Below are 21,905 nucleotides of genomic sequence, written 5' to 3' on the forward strand. Positions count from 1 at the left end.
GATCAAAGCGTCACCCAGGAGGATTAATTTAGAAGGAAGGGCGGAAAGTGTGTAGGTGGGAAGACCAGGGCGGGGAGTATTACAACAGACTAACTTCCGTGAAAACGGGAAAAGGAGGATGACGGGCGGGGTGGTGGAGAGGAGAGTAAACAGTGTTTGGGAAATAACCAGGTGTGGAAGCAGAGAAAGAGAGGACGCCAAAATTCACACAAATTAGCCCACAGTCACAAACCTTCTGTTTAGTGACAACATATTCCAGTCATACAAAAATATCTGGAAAATAAGAGAATTAACATCTCTGCCTCCAGCTCCCGGCTTAAGAGTGAAGATGTCACAGCATCCTGGGGACCTCGCTCTCATCCACATCTCTCCCCCATCTCAGAAAGAACCAGCGCTCTGAATCCGAGCTTTGTCCTCCCCGTGCGTCTCTCTGTGCTTCTGCTATATGTTCGCACCTGTAAACATGGAACAGTTCTGAAGAGTTTTTTTTAACTCTCTATGAATGTGTCACAGAGCACGTCATTTTGCAAACTGCAGATTTAACTCAACACTGTCACTGAGAGTTGTCACAGGTTCACTTTCTCTGTATAGTATTTCATTCGTACAGTCCTATATAGTATTTCATGTTTAATATATACTCATTTATTTATTCACTCCTGCTCATTTATTCACTCCTGATGAATATTTTATGTTTATTTCTAACTTTTGTATTACTAGAAATTTTGCAGGAAACATTTTTCTTGGTACAAGTGCAATACCCTCTCTGGAGGCCAAATCTAAGACTGATTATTTGGTCCAAGGGATGTGTATCTTTACTAGATATTGACCAAACATTATGCAAAATGGTTCTACCAACTGATGCTCCCACCAACGCTGCATCAAAGTTGTCCAAGTCAACATTTGGTACTGACTGTGACAGGTGTGAAATGGTATCTTATTCTAGTTTGCACTTCCATCCTAACAGGCGGTACCGTATATGGCACGCTTTTTGCCCCACTCTGGTTTATGGTGCATTTGTTATCAATGTTCACATGAATGAATTAATCAATCTTGTCTCTTAGAGTCTGCATTTTTTTCTTCTTGTTTAAGAAAGTCTTCTCTATTTCTGATGAAAAAGTTCTCAGGTTGTATATCCCGAAGGCACATATAATTAAGTGAATTTAAAAACATCATTTGTTAAAATCACTCCAGGCACAGTTATACGTGCCAACCATTTAAACAACTCTAAATCTTCTTATTTAACCCAAGGCAAAACAAGTGATGTATGTCAAAAAGCAACAGAATCAATAAGCCCACAAGTGGGTAAAAATATATGCAACAAATATGCAAAGTGTTACAGGACAGCTTCTGACGAATCTCAAAATGGAGCAGATTCACTTCTTTAAAAAGTCGTTCTACCTTGGCAAACCCGAGTGCAGATTAAAGCAAGGTGAAACCACTTTTACTCATCATTGTAGCGCAGATAATCATAAGAACACCCAACGCTAATGAGGGTGAGGGCCACAGAGCCTCACGACCACCTGTCCGGGTGGAAACGGGAAGATCTGGGGAAAGCAGTCATCCCATAACACATCAGAAGCCTTCAAACAGTTCAAACCTTTTCACTCAGTAATTTAAGGAAATAATCACAAATATAAGTAACGACAGATGCATAAAATATACTCGACACAGCACAGTATCTGATTATAAGACTGGAAGGCCTCCACTTTCAACGTGAGTGTGATTCAATAAACGACGGCAGATCTAGAAAATGAATTATTATGTAGCCACTGCACTTGAGATTTACAGAAGATGTTTAAGGACAGCTAAATACGTAAGCCAAAAAGCGCACAGGGACATCCAGATACAGCATCAGGTCAGCTATTCAAAATGCAGAGAAAAGCAACTCACTCACAGGCTTACTTTTCCCAAATGCCCAAAGTACACACATAAAACTTTATAATTAGAGGATCAGCATTCGCAAATAATTAGATACCAGAACACAAGAGCAATGCCTGTATTTTCTTCCTCTGATAAAATAATGCTGAATATAATTAAATCAAGTTACACTGAGACATTGGTTAGTAATATCCCATATCAGACTCAAGAGCGAACAGCCCAAAACATGTGACACGATGAACACGTATGTCACCCCTGATGGAGGAGATGAATCCAAAGCTCTATCTTTGTTGTTTAAAAGGCAATAAATAAACCATTTTCTGATAATGGGGACATGAAGGATCTGAAAGCAGCACCACATTCCTTTTTTTGTTTAACAGTCTGAGGGCCTTCCCCGGCGTTCCTGAAGAGCGGGCTCTGTGACCTCACACTGCCCTCCCCCCACAGCTGCCTGGACCAGAGGGCAGCGAGCACTCGAGCCAAGGGAGCCCAGCCTCTACCTGCCAAAGGCCCAGGACCCACAGCGTGGGGCCAAAGCCAAGGTGGGCACATCAGATTTGTCCGATTTGGGAAAATTCATCAAGAGTTTGAGGCAGTGAGCAGTGTGAACTGAGCTGAAAGCTCACGAAGCGAGGGGACGAGAAGCTGGATGGCAGGTGCCACAGCAATGCCCCTGGATGCAGAGCCCGAGGCACCAGGTTCGTTCTGACCCACTGGCCTGAAGAGCTGTGGCCCTGGCTTCCTGGGAGCCCTCTGTGCCTGAGCTAACTCAGGGAGCATCTCTTCCCAGCACGGCAAGAGCCCTGTCTAATCACAGACGTGTTCTCCACACACTTACCACGCCAAACATTTACCACATCTACCAGCACAGATCCCACTTTATTTTCATAAGAGAATGACATATGAACATTAAATAGAAAATTAGACGAACAGAGATGGCTAGAAGGGAAAGAAACACTTGGTGAATGTGTTGTGCCCAGGAAAGCGGGAGAATGTGTCTTTTATAAAGCCTCCTACTGAAGCGATCAGAGTAGACCGCATGAGGACATGAAACGATCTCGGATCTATGTCACACCATCAAACGTCTTCGGAAGATTAACAACAGAAGGGCTCTGGCTGAATGCTTCAATTTAAGGCACACACATCTCAGGCTGGAGAACCTTAATTATCGTAAACTAAACCTCGAAGGTGCAGCAGATGTAAATGACGCACACATTACTAAAAACCAAACTTGCCTCAGTCACAGACCACTGTGGATATGGGAAATACACGACAACTAAGTCACGCCTCTATGATTTTACTCAAAATGGTCTATCAAAGAAGCTGGCTATCTTGGTTGCAAACTTATCCATATAATATTGAACGATTAAAGCTATCAAAAATCTAACTACCTAATCTTAACTTTCAGAAATCCAGACAAACCCTTATGCCCAATGATTTCTAGAATACTACACAAGTCCAAAAATACTAAAGCTCGGCTCTCAACTTACTCCGTCACCTAGATGGATCCATTGTAGAAATTCTCACGGCATTTTCTACTTTTATTCAGAAAAAATTAAGTTCCTTGTCCAAGAGACTCATTCTGATGCTTTAATTTTCTGACTTTTTTGGTTTCTTAAAATAACTTTTGCTCACTGATGAACAGAAGCATCCACACAGACCCCAATCTAACTCGGAATCTACACAAGTCTACGAATTATAAAGGGTTGAGTCCTGCTGACTGACTCTCCAAAGGCAGCCGCTATTGAGAGCCTCCTCAGAGTTCTGTATTTTTCAGAAACCGTCTTTTGATACAGGTTGCTCTTTATACCAGAGTGTAAGTGATTTCAGATGTGACTGCTAATACGACAATGGGCTGCACCGACGGCTGGTAACTCTTCAGGAAATTACTTCTGAAATTCTAAGCAGCACCAGGTGCTCAGGGTTAAGTTGCTGTGAAGCTCATTGCTTGTCCTTTGCTCTGAAAGGTTCTGAACAGCCTTTGGCAAAAAGGAATAAAATTCAACCTGATGCATAAAAAGCAATGATCCAAATCGAAGTTGAAATGGTCTACCACAAAGGCATACCAAGACAAATGGGAGCGAGAGGAAACCCAGAACCTATTTTTTTATACTTAAACTTCTAACTAGACAAGCCGAAATAAGCGTATTGCTTTTATCCAACGGTAAAATGATTAAAGAACGTTTTCTCTACCTTAATCAATATCAGCTTCCCCAAAGTTGTCCCATTTCCAGATACTCAGATAATAAATGCCAGAGGTGGCATTCCAGAAATATTTGTTGAATGAATTTACACGTTTCATAAGAACCAGATGTCATAAGTAACTGCAAGTTAAGCCTAACTAGCAAATGATACTATGACAAAAGCAGAAGGTATAGATCATTTATGCTATATTTGATCAGAAAGTGTTCCACATTTTGTAGGTGCTTGTCAGTAAATATTGTTGTGAAAGACAGTTTTCTAAGATGAGAATTCCCTTTCAAAGGCAACAGCAATTACACTGTATGTGCATATAGATTAGCAGAGCTAAGGTTACATAAAAATAGCACAATCAATTATTCCAAGAACAACAACTATTAACCTTCTCAGATTTGCAAGCATCCTTTATTTACTTCCGAAGAAGGAATCTCACCATGAACACTGCCAGATGGAAATGTCCATAAAACATTATTATAAGGTCACATTCAACCTGACCTGAATAATCGTACCATCAAAAGAAGAAACCCACTTTAAAAATTCTTGCTAAAAACAGAGAAGATTCATTATCACTAATTATAGTTTTTGATCACTCTCCAGGAAACGCGTGTTTCCATGCAAGATTACATCAAACAGTTTTTCTCAAAATGCACTACTAAAAAAAGGTTTCAGATTAACATTAGAAGAAGTTTAACTACATAACAACAGTAAGGATGACAGGCATCATATATGCGTGTACATATATGTGAGTGTATAAAACATAATGAACGAGCTTTTGGGCAAGCCACTGGTTCAAAGCTTTATAAACAAGGTGACGAGAGGTTTCATGAACGTGGCAATGATGGAGGAAGTCTTGAAAAAGGCTCATGAAATGGATAAATGGGAAAGATGTAGGCGCATCCGCCACTCCAGGACTCTGCTTCTCGAAGTGTGACCTGGACTGTGGATCCCTTGAGAGCTTGGGAGAAATGCACCATCTCAGGCGCCACCCCAGACCTACTGGAGGAGCATCTGCATTTTAAAAGATTCCAGCTTATTCCTATGCACATGAAAGTCTGAGTTTAAGGCGAGCTGCTTTAGGAAAATAAGGTGGAGAAGCAAGATCAGTGGCCTAGTAGCGACGGCAGAAGGGGACCAGGGAGGCGGGAGTCACCTGTCTGATGTCATCTTTGGGCCAGTTTCAGAGGTGAACAGTATGTCAGAGAAGAGGAAGAGAAAGCTAACGGCAGAGGGATCTGTCTGGGATCCTGGGAGGATGAAGTCGCCAGGCAGCCTGGTGGGGAGGAGCGCTTGAGCAGAAGGACACCTGAGCTCACATCTCCTCAGCACCACAGAATGGATGCAACATCTAATTTCGCACATGCTTGAGGGGACCGGAGAAGCAGAGCACTTGAGATCCCGAGAGCCTGGCCACCACGTATGGCTGTGCAGCAGAGGGCTGCCCGGGGGACAGAAGTGGGAAGGGCCACAGCATCCACAGAGATGACGGAGGGCCCCCCAGGAAGAGAGGTGGTCCCGGCCATGACCAAAATGCAACGTGAGGGACCAACCGGACACTCAGACTTCAGCAGCAGACGCCAGCGGACAGGAAACGAGCTAGATGCAGGGGACGGAGGCCCGATGGAAGTCGAAGAGGATCCCAGCGTAGAAGTGGGAGGCAGTCCTGGCCACGCACACACACGCGCGTGCACACACACATACACGTGCCTCTCACTGAGCAGAGACCACAAGAGCATAAAGCAAGGCATAAAAACAAGCAAATTATTTACAAAATAAAGTCCATGCAGCTTCGCCTATGTGAGTGTGAAAGCAAATGAGAAGTCAAGGACGGGTGGTGCCAGCAACCAAGGAAGAGAAAGCAGGAGGAGGGAGAAAGTGGCTGAACACGTGGGGGAGAGCAGATGCCTTCAGTTTAGGAAGAATGTGTCCCGGTAAATCCAAAATAGGCCAGCCCTCCACCCTCAACCCACCAGCCTGAAAGGGAACTCGAGCCACGCCAGGGGCACAGCATTCACACAGACCATGTGCCGGTTAACATATGCTCACAAAAGCCACAGGAGGACACGATCCCCCGTGAGATTCAGTCAAGACGCCACAAGGAGCTGAACCCCAAGAACTTCAAATAATAAATTCTTCACCAAGAGACTGAAATAAGTCTGGCATAATGAAAGCGACTTTTTAAAAAGTTGGGAAATAGAACAATAGAAATCATAAACTATTTTTTAAAAGAAGGATTAGAAATAGTTTCTGGAAATAAAAATGTCACCATTACAATTAAAAATTCACCACGCTAAAAGGCAGCTTAGGTTACTAATGAATAGACACAGTGAACCAGAAAATATATAAGCAGCACAAAAAGGTAAAGAGATAAAAACCTGGAGAGAGGTTAAGAGCTAGAGAAGTTAGAACGAGAAGCCCAACCCGATTGGAAAAGAAACTCCAGCAGGAAGGAAGAGAGGGAATGACCACAAGACGTTCTCCCTTCCAAAAATAATATGTAGGTGCAGGTCACAGGAGTGTCTGTCACATTTCTCACTATCTCTACATCACTGGGAAAGTCCACCATGTTAAAACAAGAAGCAATTCCAAGAGTGAATGGGGAGTGAGAAAGTAACAGTGGAATGCAGCCTAATATTGTGAAAGGTTTAGATGAACAAACGAGACATTAAACACTACTAAAGGTGGGTGTGAGCAGTTCGGCTTGGATTTTATTCCTTGTGATGCGGAGCACGACTGGAGGCTGTCTGTGGACCGGGACACAGGCGTCTGGAAAGAAGTATGAAGACAGCAGAGTCGGGTGGGCGGGAGGCCCAGGAGGAAGAGCAGGTGGGAAAGTGGGAGCAGTGCACAACGCTGGCCTCAAACGAGGGGAGCATCCCCTGGTCACTCGCGCCACCCTCCCTGGGTAGCACGATGACTCGTTCTGGTCCCCATGCGTCCCGTGCAGATGTTTCTTGACCTAGCTGCTGATGGCAGCGATGGGCTCAGTTTGTGAAAACTCCGCGAGCTACCATTCGTGGATTGATTTTAAATCGTATAGACATAAATGTAACTCTTGGAATTAGATTAACTTCAGAACTATGTCTAAGAAGACAGTTTTGTTCTAACTCCTATCAGGTCATATTGATCTTATGTGCGGTTTACTTACAGCTCCCATGCATCTTAAATACCATGAAAGGCTGCCAAATAAAAGGCACGCGCCCAAAGAAGAAAAAAACGTAATACAGATGAGGTCAGCAAATTACAGGAAAAAAATTCTGGACTGCACCTCAGAAACGCAAGGTAGAAGGAATTCAGAGAATTCTAGGCTAAGTCCTAAGGGACTCCTTTGGAAAACTATTAAAAGGCATAAACACTACACATTCGACGCTTCGTTGTTCCTCTATCTAGGTTACAGCTACTCTTCAGGAGACTGCTTCTCTCTTAAAAGTAACCTGATGGCAATCCTAGTGTTTTATTAGGAATCTCTTGGAGTCATCAGCACGGGGAGTTTCCGAGAGGATTAGCATTTGCCGGACGGAATCGTAACCTCCCCGCAGAAATGGCACACTCATTGCAATCAACGCAAGGTTTCATCACCTACACTAACAACTTTGTTTTATTTTCAAGAACGAAAAAAGGAAAGTTTGAAGTTAATTACTGCATTTGTTCTAAAAACGGGCAATCAAATGGAGAGAAAATCACCTGGAAAGCATTTGTCAGGTTTTCCAAAGACTTAAAATTCACTCTACAGAATTCTTTGCATAGCACAGGCATCCACCTGGTCTATTCCCAGTGGGGAAACTGGGAGCAGAAACCCGAGTCCTGCAAGGAAGCTGTGGCGGGATCAGAAACTAGTAATTAAGATGGACTGCATCCTTCCTGAAGTCTCCGTGGCGTACACACCCTTTGCTAAGAAGAACCAACAAAAGGATTTAATGTCTATGACTATAAATGGGTCAACTGCAAGGAGCCAGAGAGGGAGGGGGGACCCCAGAGAGTCTCCGTTCCTCATACTCAGTGCTTCAGATGCATTAGTTGACTTTGTCCCCCAGCCCTGTGAGGCAGGTGCGTTTACTATCTGGCATTTATAGAAAAGAAAACCAGAGCTTGCAAAAATGGGGTGGGTAGCTTGCCACGGTCTCAAGAAAAACATTTTACTGCCAGAGTCCCGAGTCAACCGCTTTCCCTACCTGGACGGTCTCCTTACGGAGCTAAATAAACCTTGGAGGGATGAAATGCCTTATGCATGAGAATGTAAGAAAACTACATTATAGATGGCAAAGTCTCTTCTAGATTGTAGGTTTCTATATAATACAGAGCTTATAACTGATCAGGATCAAAAAGCAAGGTTGGAAATACACAAAGAAAATGAGCAGATTTAGAAGCATGGTAATTTCTGAGAGGCAGGCTCCGTCCATCTTCACCCCACAAGATCTACAGTGCAGACCTCGATATTAAAGCACACCTCACCTGGTCTCCCTTACACCACTTCTTCCCCACATGCCATTACGAGGAATTATTTTTACTCACATATGGGATTTCCCTAAGTAGACTGCAAATGATCTTAAGGATCTGGTACACCTCGGGCATAATGCCACAGCGAAAACATGGAACGCACTTTACAAATGCCCTGAGAGACCATTCTCGCCACATAAGGACGGGGGCGACATAAAGAAGAGGCTGCGGTGAGCTTCCAAGCAGCCTGCTGGGCCCTGAAAGCCCAGAGTTTACAATCGCCTCATCCTGAGTGACAGACACGGCCATGAGAACACACTGAAGGCCTCTTGTATCACTGTATGCACATTAGGAAAGCAGTCAAATAACATGAGAAGCAGCAACGTGACAAACACGTAGAAAACAGTGTCCAGAATATTCAAATATAAAAACCACATTTCACAATACCACTTAATTTCCAACAGTCCAACAATAATTTTCTGGTCATGCAATGAGAATTAGGTCCCCAACTTCCAACTCATTAGAATTCTATGAGGCCAAGACGACCTTGATACCAAAAGCAGAGAATAACAACACAAAAAAAGAAAATTACAGGCCAATATCACTGATAAACACAGGGGCAAAAATCCTCAACAAAATATTAGACAATTGAATACAATACATTAAAAGGATCACACACCAAGATCAAGTGGGATTTATTCCAGGGATGCAGGGATGGTTCAACATCCACAAATCAATGTGATACACCACATTAACAAAATGAAGAATAAAAATCATTGATCATCTCAACAGACACAGAAAAGCATTTGGCAAGATATAGCATCCATTTATGACAAAAACTCTCAAAAAATGGGTATAGAAGGAAAGTACCTCAACATAATAAAGGCCATATATGAGAAACCCACAGCCAACATCATACTTAATGGGGAAAAACTGAAAGCCATCCCTCTGAGAATAGGAACAAGACAAGGGTGCCCACTATCACCACTCTTATTCAACATGGTATTGGAAGTCCTAGCCAGAGCAATTAGACAAGAAAAAGAAATAAAAAGGATCCAAATTGGAAAGGAAGAAGTGAAACTGTTGCTATCTATAGATGACATGATTTTATACAGAGAAAACCGTAAAGAATCCATCAAAAAGCTATTAGAAACAATAACAAATACAGTAAAGTTGCAGAGCACAAAATCAACATACAAAAATCACTTGAATTTCTACACACCAACAACGAACTAGCAGAAAGAGAAATCAAGAACACAATCTCATTTACAATTGCAACAAAAAGAATAAAATGCCTAGGAATAAACTTAACCAATGAGGTGAAAGGCCTGTATATTGAAAACCATGACACTGTTGAAAAGAAATCAAAGAAGACAGAAACAAATGGAAAGATATTCTGTGCTCATTCACGTGCTCATAGTTAAAATGTCCATACTACCTAAAGCAATCTACAGATTCAACGCCATCCCAATCAGAATCCCAATGACATTCTTCATGGAAATAGAACAAAGAATCCTAAAATTCATATGGAAAAATAAAAGACCCCAAATAACCAAAGCAATCCTGAGGGGAAAAAAATGAAGTTTGAGATATCACACTCCCTGATTTCAAAATATACTCCAAAGCTCTAGTAACCAAAACAGCATGGGACTGGCACAAAAACAGACACACAGATCAATGGAACAGAATCGAGAGCCCAGAAATAAGGCCACACATATACGGACAGCTAAACTTCAACAAGGGAGCCAAGGACATACGATGGAGAAAGGAGAGTCTCTTCAATAAACGGTGTTGGACACCACATGCAAAAGAATGAAAGTAGACCAATATCTTTCACCATACACAAAAATTAACTCGAAATGGATCAAAGACTTGAAGGTAAGACCTGAAAGCACAAAACTCCTAGAAGAAAACATAGGCAGTACACTCTTTGACATCGGTCTTAGCAGTATCTTAGCAGTATCTTTTTGAATATGTCTCCTCAGGCAAGGGAAACAAAAGAAAAAACAGACAAATGGGACTTCACTAAACTAATAAGCTTCTATACAGCAAAGGAAACCATCAACAAAACAAAAAGTCAATCTAACAAGTGAGAGAAGATATTTGCAAACCATATATCTAATAAGGGGTTAATATCCAAAATATATGAAGAACTCATACATCCCAACAACAACAAAAAACAAGCAAGCTGTTTAAAAAATGGGCAGAGGATATGAACAGACATTTCTCCAAAGAAGACATGCAGATGACCAACAGGCACATGAAAAGATGTTCAACGTCACTAATTATCAAGGAAACGCAAATCAAAACCACAACAAGATATCACCCCACGCCCTTCAGAATGGCTCTTATTAAAAAGACAAAAAATAAAGAGTGTTGGAGAGGATGAGGAGAAAAGGGAACCCTCATCCACTGCTGGTGGGAATGAAAACTGGTGCAGCCACTATGGAAAACAGTATGGAGATTCCTCAGAAAATTAAAAATAGAAATACCATATGATTCAGCTATTTCACTTCTGGGTATTTGTCCAAAGAACACAAAAAAACTAATCTGAAAAGATATGTGCACCCTACGCTCATTGCAGCATTATTCACAGTAGCCAACACCTGGAAACAACGTAAGCGCCCATCAACAGAGGAACAGATAAAGAAAATGCGATATCTATAAATATGCAATGGAATAGTACTCAAACATAAAAAATGATGAAATCTTCCATTTGCAACAACATGAAAGGCCCTTGAGGGTATTATGCTAAGCAAAGTAAGTGAGACAGAGGAAGACAAACACTGCATGATTTCACTCCTATGTAGAACAGAAACACACACAGATACAGGGAACAGATTGGTGGTTACAGGGGTGTGGGGGTGGTAAAGGGGCACATGTGGATGGCAACTAGACTTCTGGTGGGGAAGATATGTGGTCTACACAGAAGTAGAAATACAACGCTGTACACCTGAAATTTAAATAAATAAATACGGAAAACGAATAAGCTAAAAAAAACCATCAAAGAATTAGGTCCTGCAAATTAATTTCATTTTCTAGAACGGTGTGAGAAATAACGTAGCAAGTTTTAGTTACTCCAACCAGCAAGATATAAAAGAGATAAATGGGGATAGACTGTGCCAACATTTACTAAAATTACCCAAGGCACAAAGAAAATGTATCACCATTTCCCTTTAAAGCACTATTAGTCAGAACTGATGTTCAATAATTTATCTAGTCATTCATTTAATCAACATTTATGAAAGGACTACAGTGTGCCATGCCATTAGGTGACAAGTCGAATAGGATTCACGCTCTAATGGAGCCAACCCCATAGGGGGATGCAACATACAATAAAAAAGGAAATGCGGGGGCCGGCCTGGTGGCACAGCAGTTAAGTGCGCACGTTCCGCTTCAGCGGCCTGGGGTTCGCTGGTTCGGATCCTGGATGCAGACATGGCACCACGTGGCAAGCCATGCTGTGGTAGGCGTCCCACATATAAAGTGGAGGAAGATGAGCACGGATGTTAGCTCAGGGCCAGTCTTCCTCAGCAACAAAAAGAGGAGGATTGGCAGCAGTGAGCTCAGGGCTAATCTTCCTTAAAAATAAAAAAAATTTAAAAAAAAAAAGAGAAAAAGGAAATGCAGAAGATGATTTCAAAATGGTGTAATTAGGAAGGGAGAGCAAAGACTCTCCCTTTAGACTAGACGGTCAGGAAAAACTCCACTGACGAGAAGGCAAAGAAAATTCTATTCTTTCACACTATGTCTCAAGCGAGATACGATGGGTTGAATATGAAGCACCATAAACTGGTGAATTTGCTGTTACCATGATGGTTACATCAGTTACAAAGGATTGAGGAATATGAAATGACAATCATTAGGCGTGCCCTAAAGTTACAGATGACATATCAACGAGGGTATCTGGAAGTGGGGTGTTCCTGTAACAAACACCAAAAACGTGGAAACGGATTTGGAACTAGCCAACGGGCAGAGGCTGAAATAATTTTGAGGCGTGCGACAGAAAAAGCCTAGATTGCCTTGACAGGCTGTCAGAAACACAGATGTCAACGTCTGTCCTATGAGGGCCTCGGTGGAAGTGGGGAACGTGACAGAGAAACATACTTGAGCTTAGAAAATACTGAACTGTCATGAACAGACTGTGGACTTCAGATGCGCGGCTGGAGAGGACTCAGATGGAAAAGAGCAACGTGTCATCAGAAACTAGAGGACAGGAGATCCTTGTGAGGTAGCCACGGAGAGCCGAAGTGAATCATGTCCTGCAGGTATGCGGAAGGCAGAGTTGGTAAGCTACGAACTGGGGTATTTAGATGAGATTTCCAAGCAAACTGTGGAAGGTGCTCCCTGTTCTTTTCCTTGTTGGTTATAGGAAAGTGGAAGAGGAAAAAGACAAATGAAGAGGACAACAAGAAAGGATGCTGTCACATCACCATAATTCTACAGGCAAGAAGCAAAGCTGATAAAATCACTCAGCTGCAAACAGGTGCCACCTTCCATTAAAAAGGAAGGACTCCCAGGGCGGTCCAGGTCCCAGAGGGCAGAGCTGACAGGCACAGAGATCACTTCTAGGCCTTGAAACCTAATGTAGCTTGGACAGTGCGTGGGACTGATGGCTCCTTTCTTCTTGCCACTTCCTCCTTTTTTGAAAGGGAGTGTCTCTAACTGACACCCTATGCCGGTCCCACCATCGTATTCTGGGAGCAGATACTGTGTTTTCTAGATTCACAGGTTCACAGGAAGAATTTTATCCCAGTATGGATTATGCCCAGAATCCCACCCATACCTGAGCTAGATTATGAGATCTGGATGAGATTTTGGACGCTGAGTTGATGCTGTAATGGGTTGAGACTTCAGGAGGCGCTGGGACAGGGCAAACGTATTCTGCACGTGAGATGGATGTGAATCTTTGGCGGCCAGAGGGCAGACTGGGAGCAAGAAGAGCAGCCCCCAAAGATGCCCATGGCCTGCCTGGAACCTGTGAGCGTGTTACCCTACACGGTGAGAGGAACTTTGCAGACTTAGTTAAGATAAAGACCTTGAGATGAGGCTGCTGTCCTGGATTACCTGGGTGGGCCACCAGTGTAATCACAAGGGTCCTTGTAAGTGACAGAGGGGACCAGGAAAGCTACAGGACCTGACAAAGACTCCACCAGCCACCGCTGGCTTTGCAGAGGAAGGGACCATGAGCCAGTGAAAACAGGCAGCCACCAGACAGAGGCTGGAAAAGGCAGAGGAGGGGATTCTTCTGCAGGACCTCCAGAAGACAGCAAGCTGCCGACATCCTGATTGTAGCCCGGGGACACTCATTCTGGACTTCTGACCCCTAGAAATGTAAAATTAACCAATTCTGCATTGTTTGAAGCCACTAAGTGTATGGTAACAAACACTCACTTTAAAATTACTTTTGCCCTGTTTCTGATAAGGTTTTTAATTAGTATTTAGCAAGTTATGACCAAAAGCAGCCTAAGCACTCCAAGATGAGGTGCAGCTGACCTCAGCTCTTTCGGCTCAAACGCCATCTGGGATCCGAGCCTCACCAATGTCACACTCTGAGAAGTCACGCAGTGGCCGACTGCATGTCAGAACATGTGACCAAGAAATATGTGACCTAGAAATGTGACACATACGATCAGGGCCTCCCAAGGGAATCTGTGGTATCCTGAATTGTCCAGGCAGAGAGACACATAACAGAATAAAAATTAAGACTGTGGGTGGATATTCAGTTTTTGTTTAAGAAACTACAGCAATCTTTTTCAGGTTTAAACAAATCTTCCACTAAATCCTGTAAGATAGGCATTGTATTTCCTGATATGTCCCACTAAATTCTACAATATAGGCATTATATTTCTCATCACTGATAAATTTAACAAGACTTGTGCTCTTTATTTATGGTTAAAAGAAGCCAAAAATAAAGATTAGAAAATGAGACTTACCCTTACCAAAAAAATGTTTTAAGGAACAACACAACAACGGCACAACCACGGCAAACCCTCCTCCGATGAATTATCCTTGTCATTGTCTCTAATTTATCAAATAATACAATGACTGTGAAAAGTTCTTACAAATATGGAAAAAGTTCTTAAACTAAATAATTTGCTTTTAGATAATGCACGCTTATTTTGGTCATCACACACTATTTCTATTCCTTTTTTGTTTGGCTGGGTAGTTATTCCCATCAACACTGAAAATGGCAAGGTATAAGGTTTATATTCTAGGTAAGTTCTAATCCTATAGAAGATAACATAATTAAGAACTAATTGTGCACAAGACAGTAAATGAGATGTTAGGGACACGAAGGATGACTAACAAAGACTCTGCCAGCAAAGAGCCCGCACTCGTAGGGGACAGGCAGGGCACAGGCTCAAGAACCGGGAAACAGCGCAAATACGGCTGGCCATATGTCAGCGGTTCCTGTCGGGAGGAGGGGGCGCCCGGAGGAAAAGAGCAGAAAGGCAGAGGGAAAAGCCAGGGCTAGAAGCAGCTTTTATTCTGCAGGCAACAGAGAAGGCAAGGAAGGTTGAGCGGGGAATTAGCATGACACCCAAGGCAGGAAGAAGAGGCCAGAGGCAAAGACTGGAGGCAGGAAAGCCTAGCGGAATCGGGGAGAGCAGAACCTGGACAGTAAATGCGAGGAGGAGAAAAAGAAGACAGAAGAATCAGCCCTTTGGAACATCCTGCAGGACCACCTGTGGCTCCAGTCAAGGTAAGTGGCCTTACGAGGAGGCTTCGAGAGAGGAGCACACGACCCATGGAACACCGGGTCCACTTACTCAAGGAAATGGGCTTTCGGACAGCTAAGGTCCTGAGCCAGTTCCAAGAAACACCTAAATCAACGCAAAATCCAAAGTCTGGCAACGCCAGAATTTCTCAACTAAAAAAGTCACAGGGCCAGATCAAGGGGAAGAGGAAAGACTAATGATGCAGCTTCTCAAACAGCTGGTTGGTGGTAGCAACAGAAAAACATGCATCAAGCAGAAGAGGTCTGATCTGTCTCCTCATTTTCACTCAACGTAGGACATTTAAACCCACCTCCAGGAGGAGGCAGACTGGGCATTTTCACTTCCAAGGATGAGCGGAGGGAAGGAGAATAAGAATGCAAAGCTTCAGGGTGCAAAGATTTAGGAAGAACTGTTTCCTGCACATTTCACTTTCATTTAACTCCATGAAGATTATGATAACATAATATTTAATAAGTACCCATATGTACAAGACAGTCTCACTGAAACAGCCTAGGTGTAACAGATACTGCCCTTAAAAGGATGATAAATTGTAACATCTGCCAAGATACAACAGTAACAAAAGGATTCTCCTGAGACATTATATATATGCACACATATATATACACACACACACACATATACATATAACGGAAAGAAAACTTTAGTTAAAATAAGTTTTTCTAGGGGCTGGCCCCGTGGCCGAGTGGTTAAGTTCACGCGCTCTGCTGCAGGCAGCCCAGTGTTTCGTTGGTTCGAATCCTGGGCGCGCGGACATGGCACTGCTCATCAGACCACGCTGAGGCAGCGTCCCACATGCCACAACTAGAAGAACCCACAACAAAGAATATACAACTATGTACTGGGGGGCTTTGGGGAGAAAAAGGAAATAATAAAAATCTTTAAAAAAAAAAAAAACTCTATAAAAAAAAATAAGTTTTTCTATTTTGGATTATTATTCTGACACTAAAGCCTGAAAACATATTAATACCTAAAACCTAATCTAATACAAAAACATGAAGCCTTGAACCACCCAAACCCTAAGCGAATTTCCTTGAGGTCAATGTTTACACGAGGTCTTCTCTTTCCTAAGGTCTAATTCACTGCTCCTCATAAGGATAGTGAAAAACCTCTATTTTTTTTTTTTAAGTCATTATAGATAGTACCCAAAGCTTCTTCCTAATAATGTTTGTCTCATACCTGAATATCTCATCCCAGATGCCTAAAAAGGCAACACATGCCTCAGGAAAAAATGCAATATAATGAACAATTTACTATACTATCTTAAATATATTTTGGAGGCTTTTTGCCTTAAATGAAAAAAAAAAAAAAACACGTGATAAGAAAAACAAATAACTGAAGAGGAAGAACACCTGATGTAAATGGAAATGACACTGGTTACAGGTCCCCTAGAAACCATTTTATATTTCCAGTTGATTCACTTGCCGTGTTTCACGCACAATGATTTCACATTGTGACTTTAAGCATCTAGGAAAGAACCAAAGGTCAACACTTCCTGCTAAAGCCAAATTGGGGAAAAAAAAAAAACAAACATTTTAAGAATTATGATGTATGAAATAAGTAAGCCAGCAGTCTGTTTATAGGAACGGGGGTGCTGGGACTCTGGGCAAAAGGGTAGAGTCAAGTGGGAGTAAGACAGATCCGGGGGCGGGGGGGGGGGGGGGGTGGACCACAGACAGGCACGCCAAAGGATTTCTGCAGAGACGAGATGCACGGAAAAGACTAAAGCCAGAGAAGACGGCTGAAGGGACTCAGCTACCGAAAGATTTTAAAAAGTCATCGTGAAATCTCTCTAACCTTACTGGCGTGGAGAAACAAAAATTCCACGATTTCTTCTGAAAATCTTGAGTCCGCGACACCTTTCTTCTAAGTCTCTCTATAGCGGGCTATAGAGATGCAATTTGGGGGTCTTTATTACACATGCGACTATATTTAACGGCTAATCTACAACAGTGGTTCTCGGCCCAGGTTAATTTTTGCCCCCAGGGGACGTTTGGGGAAATCTGGAGATATTTTCTGGAGTCACAGTTTGAGGGGGCTGCTATGGTGATCTAACCGGTAGAGGCCAAGATGTACTAACATCCTACAATGCACAAGACAGCCTCACCACAAAGAATTTTCCTGCCCAAAATGCCAGCGGCGCTAAGACTGAGGAAAAACACCCACCTCTTCTGAACAAAGCAAAACGCGAGTGCCCGGACCTTTATGCCTGCCCATCTCTCTCTAACAGACATCTAATTAAAGCATAAAATAACAGCCAAGGGTTCATTTTCCACCTGCCTCAAACATGGAGGATGGCTGGCTCAAACTAAGAGCCACATTACAATAAACCGAAATAACACTTCACGGCAGGAGCGCAGAAACAGCAGCAAAATAACTTTTCAACCTTTTTTTTTTTTTGCATTTTTGCCTCAAGCACATTAATGGGTAAGAGGAGCGTCCATATGTTTCCATAGCAAGGTGTGTCTTCCATGCTCAATGCACTAAGAATACACTGACCTCGTCAAAATACAGTATTTCTTATTAAGGTAAAAACTTAAGCTAAAAGCACCAAGTGCAAGATTTACGTGGGGGAAGGTGGCGAAGAAAGCCACCCAAGTCTTCAAAATGCAAAGTTATTTCACAGTTTGCTCGCAAAATGACTCAGATCATTATTACTTTTAGTCATGCCAAGTTTGCTGCTTCTAAGCCTACTAGTAATGGGGGAAAAAACCCACCATTTTTCCTGCAATCATTAAACCAATGAAACAGAAGCTTACTAAAAGCAGGTTTGTGCAATGTTTGTGTTTTATTATAACCGATACAAAATTACAAGCAATCGCTGGCAGTGCAAATGATGATTCTGAGAAGTCTTTCATCTACCTAAATACCTATAGGGTGTAGGGGGGTAACATGCAAACAAAAGAAAATCCTAGCTCATATATCTACAAACCGTAGGCTGCGACTATTTCCCAACGTATCCCCTAGTCAAAACCCTGGCTCCTCTTTTTATGTTCTCTCCTTTCAAAGAAGGAAAAGAAAGCGTTTCCCCAAGAGCAAATGAGAGCCCTGGCGTGTGTCTGGTCAACCTCATCCATCAGGACCCGCGGCGGCGGGGAGGGTCCTGTCGCCGGCGTGACCCTCTCGCATCTCCCCCGTCGGTTTCTCCGCTCGAGCATCTCCCAGGAGCGAATGTCACCCCGCCCCGGTGGTTCCCAGGTCCCCACTAACGACCGGGCGCAGCGCAGCCCGCTTCCTCCCGCACCGCAAACACAGCCAGTGCTCCTGCATCGGGCATGGAGTCGCCAGGGCAAGTTCACAGGAGACGCACGCGACCCACGGGGACCCCACGAAGGGGCCTCGACCTCACCGCGCGCGGCGCTCGGGCCGCGGGGAACGCGCACCGCCACAGCGCCCTGCGCACAGGGCTGGGCTCTCACGGTGCGGATGTGCCCATCTCCACGCGGCCGCGCTAACTCCAATAAAGGGCGCCCTCCCACCCGCTCCTGGCTCTGGGGTCCACACCCGGTGAGCCGGGAAGCGAAGGGGGAGACCAGGACCCGGGTGCGCGCTCGCCCGGCTCTGCCCCGCACCGGACACGCGCCCTTGGACAACATCTCGGGCGCTACCCGACGCGCCCTGGGCGCCAGGACACGTCCCCGCGAGGGTCGACCCCCAACGCCCTGGCCCCGAACCCGACCCCGACCCCTGGCCCCAGCCCCGGCCCCGACCCCCCGACCCCGGCCGCTCACCGAGCAGCAGCAGCTTGACCTCGCGCGCCGCCTTCTCGCCGTCCTCGCGCAGGTTGCGGTCGATCATCTTGCTGCGCTCCACCGCCGCCTTGTCCTCGGCGCTCAGCGTGCAGCCCATCGTGCCGAGCGGGCCCGGCGCGGGCAGCGCCTCCTCTCCGCAAGCGGGCGGCCCTCTCCCGGCCGCCGCCGCCGCCGCCCTCCGGACCCCGGGGCAGGCGCCGTCCGCACAGCCCGCCCGCCGCGCCCCTCGCTACGCGCGCTACGATGCCGGCGCCCCGGCGCCCACCAGCCGCGACCGAGCTCCCGGGAACCCCTGCTGCCGCCTCCCGCCGCCGGCCGCGCCGCAGCCTCGCGGAGCCTGGAGCTGTCGTCCGCGCGCCGCCGCGGCCCGCCCCCCGCCAGCCCCGCCCCGGCCGCTCCCGGGGCGCACCGCCTCCATCACCCTCGCCCCGCCCCGCGACCACTCCCGGGGCGCACCGCCTCCCTCACCCTCGCCCCACCCGCCCCCCGCCAGCCCCGCCACCGGCCAGCCCCGCCCCTGGCTAGACCCACGCCCGGCAGCTCCCAGGGCGTACCGCCCCCCATCACCCTCGCCCCACCCGCCCCCCGCCAGCCCTGCCCCGGACTAGACCCGCCCCTGGCAGCTCCTCGCGAGCACCGCCCCCCGCCAGACCCGCCCCCCGGCCTTTCCCAGGGCAAACCGCCAGGCACGCCCCCGTTCGCTCCCGCGGCGCACCGCGCCCCCATTACCCTCGCCCCTCCCGCCCCTCGCCACCGGACAGACCCGCCCTCGGACAGACCCGCCCCCGGCCGCTCCCGGGGCACACCGCGCCCCCGTCACCCTCGCTCCGCCCGCCCGCCGCGGCCCCGCCTCTCACCAGCCCCGGGCCGCCCCACCGCCCCGTCCCGCCCACCACCTCTGCCGCTGCCGTCCCCCCAGCCCTTCCCCGCGGCGGCCCTGGAGCGCGCTCCCGCGCACGTGCCCTCGGACAGCGCCCCTCGAGCGGGCGCGCGCCCCGGAGAAGCGCCCCCGAGAGCCTGGCCGCCGGCGAGCGCACCGCCTCTCTTCCTCCGCGGGAGCGGGTGGTCTCTGGCCGTTGGCTTGCACGGGGGTCTATGCGGACCTGCCGCTTCGGGGGTCGGCCGGAGCGCTGCCCAAGTTGGGCGCGGGGAGCGCCCGTCCCGGCTCCGAGCGCGCCCGGCGCCCGCGGCCTCGCGGGGTGGTCCAGCGCACAGCCCCGGGGCCGGCCTTCTGCGCGGCGGGAGGGGATGGAGCTGGGAGGGAGCGAGCCGAGGCGAAGGCAGTGGGGACGGGGGAACAGAGAAGTCTGGGGAGCTAGGAGGTCAGCCTGCTCCCTTCCGTCTCCCTTCCCTTCCTTGCATCCTTCCATCCATTCTCACGTTTCTTTTCGCAAGCAGAGAACGTTTAGAAGGATTTCCTCACGACCTGAGAAAACGTGAGACAAAGAAGCAACGAGTATATTTTTAAATGACGAGAGCAGTAAAACACACCCACGCAAACAGATCTGCTCCACACCGCGACCGGGGCGGGATGGAAGCTCCCCAGCCAAGTTGGAACCGATATTTATGACCACGTTAGTAAGTCATAAGCCACGGAGCATGTCGTTCCTTCTCGCAGGCTTCAGCTTCCTCGCCCAGGAACTGAGAAGGAGCGGATGCACGCCATCGGTTGTACCTGGTCTGGGGGAGGAGGTCAGCTTCTGGGGCCTGCCAGGCATTCCACTCAGCATCTGAGGAATGGGCTGAGGTTTGAGGTCTGTCTCTTGCTGTCATTTGCACCACACCTCTCCCTGACAGCCACGGCAGAGAATGTTGCTGGTTGCTTCTAAGATGGGGCTGGCAGCAAAGAAAAACATCTTTGATGTACTAAAATTTGGGAGATTGGTCTTTCGTTTCCATCTGCAAGTCTTGTTTCCTAAAAGGCATTTGCAATCACTGGGCTTGAGTTTTCCGAGAGAGTGAGGCTGAGCTGATGCAGTCAGAAGAGCTGTAGAGGGGTCCCCTAGGCCAGGCCTGGCAGGGCAATTGGGGACTGTCAGGGTCCTCCCTGCTGGACATGCCCTTTCCTGTTCTGCACACCTGCTGGGCTCAAGAGATGCCGTTTCAAGGACTGCCTCCACGTTTCCTATGACTTTTAGTAAAATAACAACAAAAAGGAACAAGCCTTAAATTGTAGTCACCTTCTACTCTCCCTGTATTTCTTGGCGCTCTAAATGGTGATGTTCCTCAGAAACTCTGGAATTAAACTTGGTGGAGTGAACTCTCAACGTAGTGTTTGTGTGTTCGCCATGTTGGATTGTCTGTTGTTGTCTTTCCTATAAGCTTCGGGCGATATAGAGTGTGGGACCAACAATTGCAGGGAAAGAGGAAGCAATCACGACTGAGGACTGGTGGAAATGGCTACAAAACTTGTGTTTTGGAGAAAAGAAGGTATAACAGAATGTACACATTACCCCGCTCATTTGAGAAGCTTGTCCAGTAGGTGAGGAGGTAAAATATAAAACAGGGATGAACAAGAACTGGAAATCAGCTTTACAGGAAGCTAAACTTCCGAAAGGATGCATAGGAATGGAGTGATTTGTATGAGGGGAAACTGCAAGAGAAGAAAGTTTGGAAGAAACTTGTGAAGCAAGAAGAAAGCCATTCCTGGGCGTGGGTGGGGAGTTTGAGGGGTGTGTATTGGTCAGCTCCGGCTGCTGTAACAAAATATCATAGACTGAGCGGCTTAAACAATGGGAATTTATTGCTCACAGTCCTGGAGGCTGGGAAGTCCAAGTTCAAAATACCAGACAATTCAGTGTCCCACTGAAGACTCTCCTCCTGGCTTGCAGATGGCCAGCATCTTGCTCACATGTGGAGACAACGTGCTCTGGTCTCACTTCCTCTTCTTATAAGGACACTA

The 21,905-nt window shown here is 46.2% G+C and overlaps 1 protein-coding gene across 1 annotated transcript in view; it reads right to left on the bottom strand.

The window, feature by feature from the left end:
• The window catches only part of GNAI1 (G protein subunit alpha i1), a 78,464-nt gene extending 59,129 nt beyond the window's left edge, over positions 1–19,335 (bottom strand). Inside the window, exon 1 of the mRNA XM_023638820.2 lies at positions 18,983–19,335. Coding sequence (XP_023494588.1) covers positions 18,983–19,100 — 118 coding nt within the window. The 5' untranslated portion in view covers positions 19,101–19,335. The remainder of the gene's footprint in view (positions 1–18,982) is intronic.
• Between the last annotated feature and the right edge of the window lie 2,570 nt (positions 19,336–21,905).

This window comes from Equus caballus, chromosome 4 (genome assembly GCF_041296265.1).
Source record: "Equus caballus isolate H_3958 breed thoroughbred chromosome 4, TB-T2T, whole genome shotgun sequence".
Classification (NCBI taxonomy): domain Eukaryota; kingdom Metazoa; phylum Chordata; class Mammalia; order Perissodactyla; family Equidae; genus Equus; species Equus caballus.